This window comes from Dama dama, chromosome 30 (assembly GCF_033118175.1).
Source record: "Dama dama isolate Ldn47 chromosome 30, ASM3311817v1, whole genome shotgun sequence".
Classification (NCBI taxonomy): domain Eukaryota; kingdom Metazoa; phylum Chordata; class Mammalia; order Artiodactyla; family Cervidae; genus Dama; species Dama dama.
In genome coordinates this window covers 18,761,157-18,775,922 of record NC_083710.1, presented here as the reverse complement: position 1 = coordinate 18,775,922, position 14,766 = coordinate 18,761,157, and the positions used below count along the sequence as shown (strand labels likewise).

Sequence of the window (14,766 nt, the reverse complement as noted above, 5' to 3'; positions counted from 1 at the left end):
ATAGTTCTGACTGTATCTGTCATTCAGACCACTCAGCTCTGTATCAGGGTTATTGCCATTAGGAAATCAGCTTAGGTTTCAGCAGAAGACAGTAATGATAGAAAATGATGTTCAGGAATTTAGGTTCTGTATGTCTGGGCTTCCTCTTTCTTTGAAGAAGACGTGACTTCCTGTCTACCTACTCTCCTCATCCCAAATAAAAATTAGGCAGCCAATTCAGAGACAAAGGTGGGTCCCTTAGAGACAAAAAGATCTGCTTACTCTTCCAGAGACCTCTCCCAGGTGCTTTCCAACCACCTATAGGCACCAAGGAATTGTGTTATTTCTATTTTCATGCAGCCTTTGAAGAATTCTGTATGTACCTGATTCTGATCAGAATCTGGTCAAGAATTCTGATCTCAGTACCCTTAAATAAGTTCTTGCTCCACGACTCACTCTATTACTTTTTTTTCTTTTTTCCCCCTCTTACTTTTTGATAACCTGATTATGTCATATTTCTGCTGGCTGTATAAGTGTGATAGAGTTGACTGAAATGTATATTATAATCATTCTAGAATATTCTGTTATAAGGTATGTAGGCACAAACATGCCTTTTCTGTTCCACACTAAAAATGACTTACAATTTAGGCAAGTCCTTAATAAATGTTTGTGAGCTGAGTGACCTCATTGAAACAAAAGCGGTCAGCTTTTTATTATCTTTGCTATTAGAAGAAAGCAATGACGGAATTCTTCCAAAATAGTAGAAAAAGTATAGTAGACTTAGACATCCACCTCAATAGTTACATGCCTAGACTTTTTCTCTTTTGGTCTAGACCAAATTGTAAATGATTTGCCATCCCTCACATTGTGGTGTGGGGATGGGGGAACCCAATGGAGTTGACTGGAGGTTTGAGATGGTTGAGGAATGCAAACTGCCCAGGGGACAAGCATATGCAGATAATCAGGCGGTGACTGTCCCTGAAATACTGATTAAAATACACTTTAATCTGTGCAATAGACTTCAGGTTCTGCTCTCGTCCCATTTCCCTGTTGAAAATGGGACTCAAGTTCATGTTTTAAAATTTTCATTTTAGCAACCTACATGTCCACTGATAGATGAATGGATAAGGAAGATACAGTACTTATGCACAGTGGAATATTAGCCATAAAAAGGAACGAAAAACTTCATTTCAACGCTTTAAAGGTGAGGTTGATAACATTGCTTTTATTTAAACATAATCCCCCTTTCTAGTTTTTCTACTTATGGAATGTTCTGTCACCATAGAGATAATGGGCTGCCATAGAATAAAATCAATTAATGTTAAACATATAAGATACATACATAGTTTTCTTCTGTTCTTGGCTGTTGGCTATCATGACATTTGTCAGATAAGCAGCCTCAAAGAACCCTTTTGGATGTTGTTATTGTCTCCGCTTTCTGCTAAGTTTAGTATGTTTCCCTGATCTTACTAGTAATATTGCTAGATTTAGTTACACCAGGAACATACAGGCTTTTTGCCTCCGGAACGTCTGCCATTAAAAAATGAACAAAAGCAAAAACCCAACAACTGAAAATTAAGACGAGCAACAAAACTCATACATTTACTCAGAATCAATTATCATACTAAAGAGCCATAATTGCAGGGTTTTTTTACATCTGTACTGGGCACTACCATATGTTCATTCCCCAGCAGATGTATGCATCGGTGAGGCATCATGGTTTCTAAACTATAATGTTGCTATTGTTTTACATTAGAATTCTTTTTATCTAATTTCCAAAGATTCATATGGTGCCTACATGTAATTGCTGGATTAAGACATGCTTGCAATGACTTAGAAGTCTCTGATTACCTTCAACCTTGAGGAAAAATATCTTTGGTGAAACATGAACCAAATTGTTCTCCTGCTGCTTTCTATTTGCTCTCTGTTTACAGTAAAGTTATATAAATACACCTTTGAGCTGGAGGTGAGGGTCCATGGTAAGGTTGGCCTTCTTTTGTGCCCTCATTGATACATAAAAGAGCACTGCCTAGGCAATTTTGTCTCCTTAAAAAACAGGTAGTAGATATTCAATTAATAATACTGAACTTGAGTCAATCTTATTATTTCCTATTCCTAGTTCTAAGCAGAGTTTCCCTTTTCTCTCCCAGGTGGCTTAAAATTCAGGATTAAATATCATCTTACTAGGAAAGGGTAGGGGGGATGTAGATGTCTTAAGGCAGAGTCAGTGACTTCTAGGAGAGATGAGTGGACTCTTAGAAGAACACATTGGAAGTATGATAGCTTGTGAAGAACTTTGTCTGAGTGTGGTGCTGACTTCCACTCTCCTCCTGTGATGAGTCCATCCTCCCTGGTTAATGAATTAAAGAAACTCCCAGGGAGGGGATTTTTGACAATGGAATTCCTTCTGGAGGATCTGTCTTTAGGCAGATACGGGGAGTTCAGAGAAAGCCTCTCCCTGCACTTGCTGTTTGTTAAGCGCCTACATCACAAAATATTAATAACCAAAGCAGCATATTTTGGGAGTTGTATGCCATGCTACTCTTCACAATCATAAATAAAAGGAAAAAGTGTTTCATATGGGGACAAATGCAAAAATAATAGCTGAACCCTCATTTGGTATTAATACTTCAGAATGGACGGTGGTTTTTTTTTTTTTTTTTTAAACTATTTTATTATTTGTTAATTTGGCTGCATTGGGTCAGTCACGGCACACAGGATCTTCATTGCATCGTGCTGGATATTTCGTTGCGGCATATGGACTCTCTAGTTGTGGTGCATGGCCTCAGTAATTGCATGGGTTTAGTTGCTCCGTGGCATGTGGGATCTTAGTTTCCCGACCAGGGATGAATCCAATCTGCGGCATTACAAGGCAGATTCTTAACAACTAGACCACCAGGGAAGTCCCCAAAATGGAAGTTTTGACCAATGAACAGGTAGTAAGTTTTTTAGATGTGTTAAGTAAGCTTTAAAAATTAATCATTTTATCTGAAATTATTCATTGTAGTCTTTGTGTGAGCTCTGTGATGAGTCATGCCAAGTTGAGTTTCTTAGATAGTAGTTCTGAGAGGAAGAAGCACCTGAATTCTCCATATCCTGAAGCCATGTTGTACGGAATGAATTTCCAGAATCCACAGAGGCTAAGGATGTCAGTTCTCAACAGTATTTAACACGATGCTCTGTCCCCAAACAAATGCAAAGCTATCAGAAAAGGAGATGCAGATTCAACTTGTATCTTCTTACCATTTTCACTGAACTTTGCTTCTTACAAAAAAAAAAAAAAATGCTTTGGGCATGATGTTCCATGAAAAAGAGTAGTCAGCAAATTGTCTTTAAGTTTAGTTTGGGCAAGGAGAATTTTACAGAGATCAAGTAAAGAACAGAGAAGGAAATGTAATACCATTGGATGCCTTTGACTGAAATTTTAATAGTGAGCTTGTTTCTTACTGCCATAATTTCTGAACCTGATGTTCTGCAGAAACATCCTGTGAAAAGTTCACTAGTGAAAGTTCATGTGATAAATTATGTTGACAATATTACTGCAAAATGTGGAATCTAAGAAATTCTTTACAAGTTCTTATTGAGTTCCTATCACATGCTTGACAAGAATAAAGAGAACGTACATCCTTTTTCAAGATGCTTTCACTGGAAGTATTCTTTTCAAAATGCTGTTTTTCTTTTATTAAGTAATTTAGGATCAACACTGGGGTGAAACAGTATTATCCCATTTTAATCAAAATGTATATTGATAAAAGTGTAATCCAACAACAATTTTTTTTGTGTTACTTATGCCTTGGATAAAGGGGGTGTTTAGAAACTCTTTAAAACATAAAAGTTAAACCACTGAGTTGGCACTATGGCACAATCCCATTCCTGTCTATAAATAACTGGAGCAAGAAAGCACCTGAACCTTCACTTCTAGTTTTTGATGGAAAGCTTTGCTGGCATCCTTGCAATTAACTTTATGTTTAACTCTGTGAAGGGGCTGAATCAGCTATACATTTAATTTTCTTGAATTTGACAAGTGTGTATACACTGCATGTATTAAATCACTTTTGTTAGGCTCTTTTCTCTAAATCCCATCTCATACATTTCTCTGACATTCCAACCTTTCCCCTTTAATTGTTCTAATTATATCACTCACATGGGAAGGTTTTGTAAACACCTTATGAAAACAGTTGCATTTAACAGTTGGTGGTCATACACTTAAAAGGATTTTATCTTGTGCTTCTGATTCTAATTTAGCTTGCACGTATCCAAGATTTTCTTTTATTTTCCATCAAAGGTATAAAAATCAGGAAAGACTTTAGCCTTTATGACTACTGATTTCCTGTTTTCTTCCACAATGAAATTAACTGGGAATGTCAATTTAAGTATAAGTTACTGAAAACTATTTTCTCGTTTTTCTCCTGAAAGATAACTCAGAGTAGGAGAAAATGAATGACCAAAGGAAAATTCCACACTGAGGAATGACTTCAACAGCCATTCTTTTTCCCTTGAGCTCTGAGACTTGAAATAGACCTGTGTTTGTGGACCTAATCTTTAAATACAAAGAAATATTGGCTGCCATGATCTGTTTGTACTTCTTGACCTGGTTTTGGTTCACATATGGTGGAAGGACAGAGGTCTTCTCAGAATTGTAACACAAAGAAAAATAATGAATTTGCTTATTTCAATAACTCAAATATTCAAAAACATGTACAAATACAAATTGGTCCTTAGAACGTGTTGGAAAGACTAGGTTATTATTGTCTCTATTTTACAGGCTCTCATATTCAATGAACACTAATTGCTAGGATGGGAAAACATTTATCTTGTCCTGCATAGACAGTGTTCCCCAATTATGTGTGATTAATGCCTCCCCCCCCCAAGCATTTGACATCTGTTTTTGATCAGTGAAGGATCATCCAACTTATCAAGCCGTGGTTCTGTTCATTTATGTCCAATTCCTACGCAGCCGTAGTAGAGATTCTAAAATGTACATTCTTTCCTAGAATGTTTCTGCATCAGGAGAAAATGGTGTTCCCAGAGTCTTTGGACAAATTAAAACATGAGTATTCTGTGGAAATTTAACTTGGGAGCTAGAATTGGCAGAAACCTGATTTAACAATGTGTCTCAGACGCAGCCCTGAAGGAAGAGAAGGTTACACTGCAGGGATTTGTATCTTAGCCTTACCAACTGCTAAATTTTAAGACCACAAACTCTCTGCACCCCGTTTTCCTTATTTGTGAAATGGGGTAATTACAGCTTGAACATTATACAGTTGTGAGAATCAAAGATAAAACACTTAGAGCAGTTAGAAAATGTGTGTAGGCATTAAATAAATATTAGCTATCATCTGGGGAGATCTGGAAGGTTGATTATAAACTTAGGAAAAAAAACAACTAAGTTAACAAATTATTTCTTTTTTTAATGTTACTTAGTTCTGTAGCAGAAGTTAGAAATGGTTTGTTTTTTTTTAATTGTGAGGAAATTCTCCAAATTAACACATTCCTCAGAGAAGACGGACTGTGGAAGCGTCTGTAACATTTATGTTGCTTCAAACAGGGAAGAAGTCTTTCATCCCCTTCATGTAGAAGAAATGCTGTGTGCAATTAGTGTGTGTGCTGAATTATCTTCCTTGGCATTCAGAAGCATTAAAAGAACACTCATTAATTTCCAAAAGAGCTTTGAAAAATACTAGTCTCTAGAGGTCATACTGTGTTTGCAGGAAAATCCTCAGCACAGAGGCATGGAACCTGCAATGAGGAGGGACCCGAGTAACCAGATTTAGGCATAAACCTTGGACAAGTTATTTAATCTCTCTGTGATCACTTACTTCTAAAATGAGAATGATAAAGCCTTCTCCCTCAAAGGGTAGAATTTAACAAGCTAATGTATATCAGTGTGCCCGCTGAACCATAAATTCAAATTTCTATGCTTTTTTTTTTTTAAATAATCATGTCTCCTTTGAGGATACAACATTGTTTAGCTGACCAGAAACATATTTATATTAAAAGTTTAACATGTACTACAAAATTGAATCAGTTATAAGTTAAGCTATACTCAGTGAAATGTGAATGAAAAGTTTCAAAATAAGTATTTTGTGCAATTTACAAAAGTCAGAGAGCACATATGACTCCTGGTCTCATTAACAATTTTCTAGAGAGCAAACTGATTTAATAAACATGCTGTAATATCCCCGTGCATAAATTTCATATGTAAAAATGTATGACTTTTTTCATGTTTATAACTCATTATTTAAAAAATTTGACTTTTTAAAGATGATATTTAAAAGTTACACATAACTACAGCATGACTGAAGCCCTAGTTAGCCAGAATAATTGGTGAAGTGGATCAATGGTGTATTTTCTGCACCTGTTTCTCTTTCGTATTTATCTTTGCACTCACAGCCATTCTGAGCGCAAGTATTCTCTTCCTGTTCCTCAAGGGCATTACTTTTGGAGAATTACTTGGTTTTATTTTATTAAACTTTTTTTTTTGGCTGTGCATGCAGCATATAAGTTTCCCTGCAGGTGGGCTCTTAGTTCTCTGACCAGGAATCGAACCTGCACCCCCTGCACTGGAAGGTGAAGTCTCAACCACTGGACTGCCAGGGAAATCCCTGCTTGGTTTTATTTTTTAACTTAATTTCTTTTAATATTTTTGGCTGCGCTGGGTCTTCGTTGCTTTGTTCGGGCTTTCTCTAGTTGTGAGAGGGGTCTACTCTTTCCTGTGGTGTGCAGGCTTCTCATCGTGGCGGCTTCTCTTGTTGAGGACCACAGGCTCTAGGGCGTGAGGGCTCTGCAATTTCAGTGCAAGAAAGTCCCTTACTTGGTTTTAAATGCCCATCTATTTCACAGTTCTCACAAACAGGTAAATTAAGTTATAATGGTCAGGAAATTTTCCATTTTATGGTAGAAAAAATTCTGGGATTCTCCAGGCAGGAATACTGGAGTGGGTTGCCATGCCCTCCTCCAGGGGATCTTCCCAACCCAGGTATCGAATCCAATCACCTGCATTGGCAGGCATGTTCTTTACCACTAGCACCACCTGAGGAGCCCACTAAAAACTCCTGACATAGTGAAATTTACATGCTGGTTTGCAATGTCACCATAATGAGATTTAGGTGAACACTGCACCTGGGATTAATATGGACAATAGAGAGTAATTCAGAACTATACCTTCAGAATGTAAATAGGTGAAATATAGGCTTTCAAAAGACAAAGGATAAGTCCAAGTACTGGATTCAAAGGAGTTAATGACTTCATTCCACACAGGAGGGGGCATTTGATAATAATGTACAAAAACATCCAGACTTTTCAAACTGAAACGTGGGAACACAGTAACACCACCAGGTTGGTTTAAGGGATTCTGTTTGTTTTTAGGGACTCATATTAACGTATCATAGAAATGCTGGCAACTGGAGAGAGAGAGAGAGACGTTTCTCAAACTCAAGTTTTCCATATTTGCAGACTTGCTCGTCATATCTCTGTGGGACTTGAGGCTGCCTCACCAGGAATTTGAAGGTGAAACAGCAGATAAAAGTGAAACATGTTTCGAAAGACCATATTTTCTTAGGTCTTACTGTTACCCTGGAAAAATGAAAACAAGTCTCTTTTAAAAGAAATAATCCACCCACCCACCCCCAACATCAAAACAGCACAAAAATAACAATATTCATTATTACTGGTTATTAGAAATATCTGCTTTTACAGGGTTATCTCAATGAGTCATTCTGTCCAACTTTGGAAGACTTGATTATATGTGTTTCTTCTGCTTCAAACCTTATCAGCACAATCATGGTGGGTATTTAGGTGGCCCCAGGCGTGTTAAGTTGTTGTTTGGGGGTAATTTAAAACTTTGACCTAAAAATCAACATTTGAGGGGCTGTATTTTCTTTCACATAGTAGCTCAGAGACACACTTAGCCCCACTACATTCCACTGCACTTTCAATTTTTTAGGATACTTACTTCCTATTTTCTGTTCAAAAACTATTTAAAAAGCATGTCACATTTGCATTTCAGCAATGAATGGCGGCCATTAATTGTGTGTATCTCCTACAGCAAAGGCTGTTGTAGCCTTAAAACCGAAATTATTTTTGTAAATGGCCATCAGTCAGTGAGCCAGTTCAGTTGCTCAGTTGTGTCCGACTCTTTGTGACCTTATGAACTGCAGCACACCAGGCCTCCCTGTCCATTACAAACTCTCAGAGTTTACTCAGACTCATGTCCATTGAGTCAGTGACGCCATCCAACCATCTCATCCTCTGTCATCCCCTTCTCCTCCCGCCTTCAATGGCCATAGTTATGTAAAAAAAAAAATGGCCACAGTTATGTAAAAAATCCAATTGTTCACCTATCAATTCATGAATATCATAAAACAAGTCTGAAGTTCTCAAATGATTTTGATTTTTACTACCATCTCCCTTTCAGTATTTGTGACCACCTACTTTGTACCCGGGTCCTCTGGATGGCACAGTGGTAAAGAATCTGCCTGCCAATGCAGGAGGCTTGGGGTTTGATCCCTGGGTGGGGAAGATCCCCTGCAGAAGGAAATGGCAACCCACTCCAGTAGTCTGGCCTGGAAAATTCCATGGACAGAGGAGCCTGACAGGCTACAGTCCATGGGATCGCAGTCTGCTGCCGCTGAGCAGGCATGCACTTTGTACTGAGCCTAGAACTCCACGTTAAAAACATGTAGTCCTACTTGAGTTTGGTGAAGGAGAGCATAGAAAAAACAATAATATATCAAAACTGATACAGGTTACACAGGGATGTTGAGCATGTGCTTCTCTATACTGGAATAGAATAGTGAGGTTCCTAACCTTTTAGGGGATAGAAAGAGGGGGAAAGTTTAGAGAAAGCTAAAAGGAAACATGCTGAATCTACTATTATGCATCTTTCAAACCCTGCCATTTATGTTTTTAAAAGCTCCTGAAACAGGACTATAGATCTGGTCTGTGAGATTTAGTGAATCAGAGGTCTGACCATAAACGTTTAGTCCCTCAACACTAAGTTGAAAAAAACAAACATTACTGAGGTTTCCTATACTGCATTTTTTGTTTTCTTGGTTCCTAGGTGGGAAGTGCATTTTTGTTTAGTGGTCAAAAATGCTTAGGGCTAGAATGTTTTGACGTGTAATAAATGGCAAGAGCAGCAACTTCCAGTTAACTTGCCTCCAATCAAACCTAACCCTGCTTCTGTAGAACTATGCAGGTGTTTTTTTTTTCCAAACTGGAACTGCAGATAGTTCTTTTTCTAATCCCCAAAGGTGGTCTTCATTGATCATTGTCCTCGCGTTGCCACCATGACCAGGCCACTTTGTCTTTCAAGTCAAAACCTATGCGGCCTACCGCCTGGACAATTACAGGGAAAGCGATCCCTGTGGGCGATTAGCTCCACCTGTTGAGGTCAGTTTTGTTTTGTTTTTTTTTTTTAAAACTGGGCCGGGCTGCTTCCCTCCAGGTAACGACGGATTGCAAGCGCTCCCTTTCTGGAGATGAGCTCCCTCCGGCCGTTGACTGCAAACAGCAGCAACATCTGCCGGCTCGCTCGCCCCTGCCCGTCGAAGGGGTCGAGGGGACCGCTTGGCAGCTGCCACCGCGCCGCACAAAAGGGGGCGCCGCTCGCGAGGAGCCACCGGCCTTCCGCGGACCCCGCGGCTCGGGGGTGCCCTAGTAGCCGGCGAGGGCGGCGCGGGCCGGGGGGCGAGCCCAGGTGCGGCGAGGCGGGGAGGAGGGCCCCGCCGCGCGCCGAGGAGGAACGCCTGACTCATGTCGTGGCGGCGGCGGACTCCTGGGAACTGAAACTCGTGATGCTGCTGCTGCGGAGAAAAGCCTCATTACCCATTCCGCAGGCGGGGGCTGGGGGGGGGGGGGGCACACCGCCCGGGGCGGCGTCACCGGAGCCCCGGGGCCCGAGCTGCCTCCGCCGGCCCCTCAGCCCGCCGCGTGCCCGCGCGCGCGCCGGCCGCGTGTGGAAAAAGGAGCGGACACGCCTAACCGGCGCGCGCCCCGCGCCCCGCCCCACCCCCCATCGGGCCGACCCGGATTCGCTCCCCCGCGGCCGAAATTCCCCAACCCCTCCCCCCCACGGCCGGCGCCTCAGTCAGCCTTCGGCAGTTTCCGCCGGAGCGCTCGGCGAGGCCCGAAGACCCGCCGCCTCCTTCTACCGCCAGACCTGGCTTTATGTCTGCGGCGCCGGGGCGCATGCGCAGACGCCATCTTCCCTCCTTCTCCTCAGCCGGCCCCCTCCCCCCCGCCGCCGCCGCCGCCGCCGCTGCCGCCGCCTCCGCCTCCTCTCGCCCGCGGTCGCCCCTCCTCCTCCTCCTGCGCTCGGGCGCTGGTCCCTCCTCTCCCGATGCCGCGAGAGACCGGGGGATACGGCGGAGCCGGAGAGGAGCACTAGTAACAACCACCACAGACCCCTCCTCGCCCGCCGCCCTCCCTCGGCACCCACCCACTCACCCGCCCCGTTCGCCGACACCGACCAAACCCCACCTCTCGTTCCTTTGAACGGCGTCGGCTGCAGTCGCTGCACCAGCCCCGTCTGGCCACCAACGCCGCCGAGAGAGGAGTCGCCGCCGCTTGCGGCCCCCTCCCGCCCGGACCGCGGGAGCAGCGGGGGTGAGAGGACCAACCGGCTGCGGAGGACGAGGACGAAGCGGCTCGCACCACCGCCGGCGCTCCTCAGCGCACGTCCCGCCGCCCTCCGGGGAGGCTCGGGCGCCGGCCCCTTTCTCCCCGAGGACGTGTGCCGAGCTGAGGCGCCTGCCCGGAGGGAGGAAAATGCTCGGGCTCCATGGCTGCCAGTGATGGAGCGGTCCCTGGGCTCCCGCTGCCACTGCCGCCGCCGCGCCCCGGCCGTGCTCCGCGAGGACCCGGCGTCTCTGCGCGCCCGCCCGCGCCCCGTTGCTGGGCTCACCGTACCGGGCGCCCCGCCGCCCGAGCCTCGCCGCGCCGGCCCCAGCCGCGGCCAGCGTTTCCTCACGGAGCAGCAGCAGCAGCCGCCGCGAGCCCAGGGGGTTTGAAAGGGTCCGCGGGGCCGTGGGGGGAGGAGGCCCGAGCCGGGCCGGCGGGGCCGGGAGTGGAGGTTTGAGCGACACTGACTGAGCTCGGGGCTCGCCGCCGGCAGTCGCGGCGGCGCTGGGGGGCGGCGAGGGGAAGGCGACACTCGCTCGGCGCCGCCTTCGTGCAGGGCGACCGGGAGGCTTTTTGCAGCGGCCGCCGCCGCCGCCGGCGGGAGGAGGGGCGGAGGTGGCTCCGGAGTTGTCCGGAGAAGGTGGGCATTTCTTGGCTTTTCCCACCCCCTTCCCCTCGCCTCCCCGCTCCCCTGCCCACGCCCTCCCTCCCGCCCCGCACCCCACGTGAAGCGGAGTATAAAGGGGGTGTGAGGCCAGAGGGGAAAGTGGATGGCGAAGGACTGAAGGGGTCCCCCCCTTCGGGTCCCCGGCCTTCCCGTTCACCCTCGTCCATCCTCCCTTCCCGAAGCTCGCCCTCGAAGGCAGGAACCGCCGGCGCCTGCGGCGGAGGAGGAGGAGGAGGTGGGGGAATCGCGCCGGGCGGAGCGTCAGCTCCCGTTTTCCTCCTCGGCGTCTTGAATACAAAGATTACGGTGCAGAAGGAAATTGCACTCGCCTTCTCCGCCCCCCGCCCCGGTACCCAACACAATGCACCAGCCGCCCGAGTCCACGGCGGCCGCGGCCGCTGCAGACATGAGTGCTAGGAAGATGGCGCACCCGGCAATGTTCCCTAGAAGGGGCAGCGGCGGGGGCAGCGCCTCCGCTCTCGGTGCAGCAGGTACCGGCGTCGGTAGTAGTGCCCCATCTGCTGAGGATTTTCCGCCTCCGTCGCTGCTCCAGCCGCCGCCTCCTGCAGCATCTTCTCTGTCGGGACCACAGCCTCCGCCTCCACAAAGCCTGAACCTCCTTTCGCAGGCTCAGCTGCAGGCACAGCCTCTTGCGCCAGGCGGAACGCAGATGAAAAAGAAAAGTGGCTTCCAGATTACGAGCGTGACCCCGGCTCAGATCTCCGCTAGCATCAGCTCGAACAACAGCATCGCAGAGGACACGGAGAGCTACGACGACCTGGATGAGTCTCACACGGAAGATCTGTCGTCCTCCGAGATCCTTGATGTGTCGCTTTCCAGGGCCACGGACTTAGGGGAGCCTGAACGCAGCTCCTCGGAAGAGACTCTAAATAACTTCCAGGAAGCCGAGACACCTGGGGCGGTCTCTCCCAACCAGCCCCACCTATCTCAGCCTCATTTGCCTCACCTTCCACAACAGAACGTTGTGATCAATGGGAATGCTCATCCACACCCCCTCCATCACCACCATCCCATTCATGGCCACCACCTGCACCACGGGCCCCACCACCCATCCCATGCCGGTGTGGTCAGTACATCCATACCTGGAGGGCCACCCTCAAGCCCAGGGTCCAGAAAACTCTCGGCCGCGGGAAGCTCTGACGGTGTTATGCCAGTTGCACCAACTTCTGCTGTATCATCGAGTGGCTCGCCGGCATCTGTCATGACTAGTATACGTGCTCCGAGTACTACCGGCAGCCTAGGTATAAATTCTGTGACAGGCACGAATACAATGAATAACGTTAACATCACTGCTGTGGGTAGTTTTAATCCTGCTGTGACCAGCAGCATGCTTGGTAACGCTAATATAAGTGTGAGCAGTATCCCCAGTGCTGCTAGTGTGAGTGTCGGGCCTGCAGTGAGCAGCGGGGTTAATGTGAATATATTGAGTGGCATGGGCAATGGTACGATTGCTTCCTCCGCGGCCCTTAACAGCGCTGCCAGTGCAGCTGCGGGCATGACTGTGGGGTCCGTTTCGAGTCAGCAGCAACAGCCAGCCGTTAACACGTCCAGGTTCAGAGTCGTGAAGTTAGATTCTACTTCTGAGCCTTTCAAAAAAGGTCGATGGACTTGCACTGAGTTCTATGAAAAAGAAAACGCCGCCATACCCGCCACCGAAGGGGTGGTGGTAAATAAGGTGGTGGAAAGTGTAAGACAAAACCCGACCGAAGCGACTTCCGAGAGGGAGAGCACGAGTGGGAGCTCCGTGAGCAGCAGCGTCAGCACACTGAGTCACTACACGGAGAGTGTGGGCAGCGGAGAGATGGGCACCCTGGCGGCCCCGCCGGTGCAGCCACAGCATCCCCCGACCCTTCCAGGGGTGGCCCTTCCGCAGATGGACTTCAGTGGCGCCGCTCCACAGGGCATTTCAGCAGTTAGCATCCCTCAGAGTATTTCTCAGTCGCAGATCTCGCAGGTACAGTTACCGTCTCAAGAACTGGGCTATCAGCCGAAGCCAGGTCTTCAACCAGTACCTCTGCAAGCCGGTATCCAGCCGTCACCTGTTGGCGTGGTGGGCGTCACTTCGGCTTTAGGTCAGCAGCCTTCCATCGCCAGCCTGGCTCAACCCCAACTGCCGTATTCCCAGGCGGCCCCCCCAGTGCAAGCTCCCCTGCCAGGCGCGCCACCCCAACAGGTACAATATGGCCAGCCGGCGCCAGCTGTGGCCCCTCCGATGGCCCCAAGCCACGGTACATCAGTGACTCCGAACCCAGCCTCCGAGTATGTTCAGCCCTCACCGCTTCTCCAAACAGCGGTGTCCTCTGGACAGCCCACTTCTGCAGGGGTGGCCCTGGGAGCCACGGTGATTCCTATGGCTCAGCCACAGAGCATCCAGCTCCCAGTGCAGCCCGCGGCAGTCCAAGCACAACCTGCAGGGGCAGCTGGCCAACCTGTTGGCAAGGCTCACACGGCGGTAGCTGCTGTACCTCCCGGCAGTCAAATTGCAAATATTGGTCAACAGACAAGCCTACCATCGGCACTGCAGCAGCCTTCTACCCAAGTCACACCTTCAGTTATCCAGCAAGGTGCTCCTCCGGCTTCACAGATAGTGCCACCTGCTCCAGCTGCGATCCTTCATCAGGGAGTTCAGCCCAGCGCTTCAAGCCTTCCTCAACAACTGGTCATTGCACCCCAGAGTACCCTGTTACCTGCGCCTCCCCAGCCACAGGGGGTCGAGTCGGTAGCTCCAGGAGTGGTTTCGAAGCAGTTGCCTGCAGTTAGTCCTTTGCCCTCTGCTAGTAGTATTTCTGTTACGAATCAGGTTAGTTCAGCTGGTCCTTCTGGACTGCCTTCTGCCCCGACAAACTTGGTTCCGTCACAGAATATAGCACAAGCCCCCGCCACTCAGAATGGTAATTTGGTTCAAAGTGTCAGTCAGCCTCCCTTGCTAGCATCTAATATAAATTTGCCCTTGGCACAACAGCTACCACTCAGTTCTGTTCAATTCTCCGCACAATCGTTAGCTCAGGCAATTGGAAGCCAAATCGAAGATGCCAGGCGCCCAGCGGAACCCTCCTTAGTTGGCTTACCTCAGACCATCAGTGGTGACAGTGGGGGAGTGTCAGCAGTTTCAGATGGCAGTAGCAGCAGCCTTGCAGCCTCTGCTTCTCTTTTCCCGTTGAAGGTGCTACCGCTGACGACACCCTTGGTGGATGGCGAGGACGAGAGGTAAGCTCATGCCATGTTTCTGCAGGCATTCAACAGATTCAGAGTTCCTCTGTTTAGTCACTGCATGTGCACAGGGTTAGTCTAAAGGCATTATCTACTTTTTTCCTCTTTAGAGGTGAACGAGCATTTTTCTGGTAAGTTTTTCTAGAGCAGGAGTGTGATGGGATGGTTTCAAAATGCTTAGGTAGTGGTCTAAGTAAAACGTAAATAATACTTGACAGAATAGTTTTTGAACATTAAGAGTAGGTATGGGAGCCCCAAGCGGTTTT

General features: G+C 47.2%; 1 protein-coding gene across 10 annotated transcripts in view; it reads left to right on the top strand.

The window, feature by feature from the left end:
* The first annotated feature begins 11,291 nt into the window (after window positions 1-11,291).
* TSC22D1 (TSC22 domain family member 1) overlaps window positions 11,292-14,766 on the top strand; it is a 125,676-nt gene continuing 122,201 nt past the window's right edge. For 4 of the 10 annotated variants that reach the window (XR_009691236.1, XR_009691237.1, XR_009691238.1 and 1 more), the window contains exon 1: window positions 11,293-14,497. Coding sequence is in view for 5 of the 10 variants with exons in the window: in XM_061133118.1 (XP_060989101.1) it covers window positions 11,631-14,497 (2,867 nt within the window). In the remaining 5 variants the exon portion in view is untranslated. Of the gene's footprint in view, window positions 14,498-14,766 lie in introns of all 10 variants that reach the window. The other 6 variants (XM_061133118.1, XM_061133120.1, XM_061133122.1 and 3 more) reach the window with 5 other exon arrangements.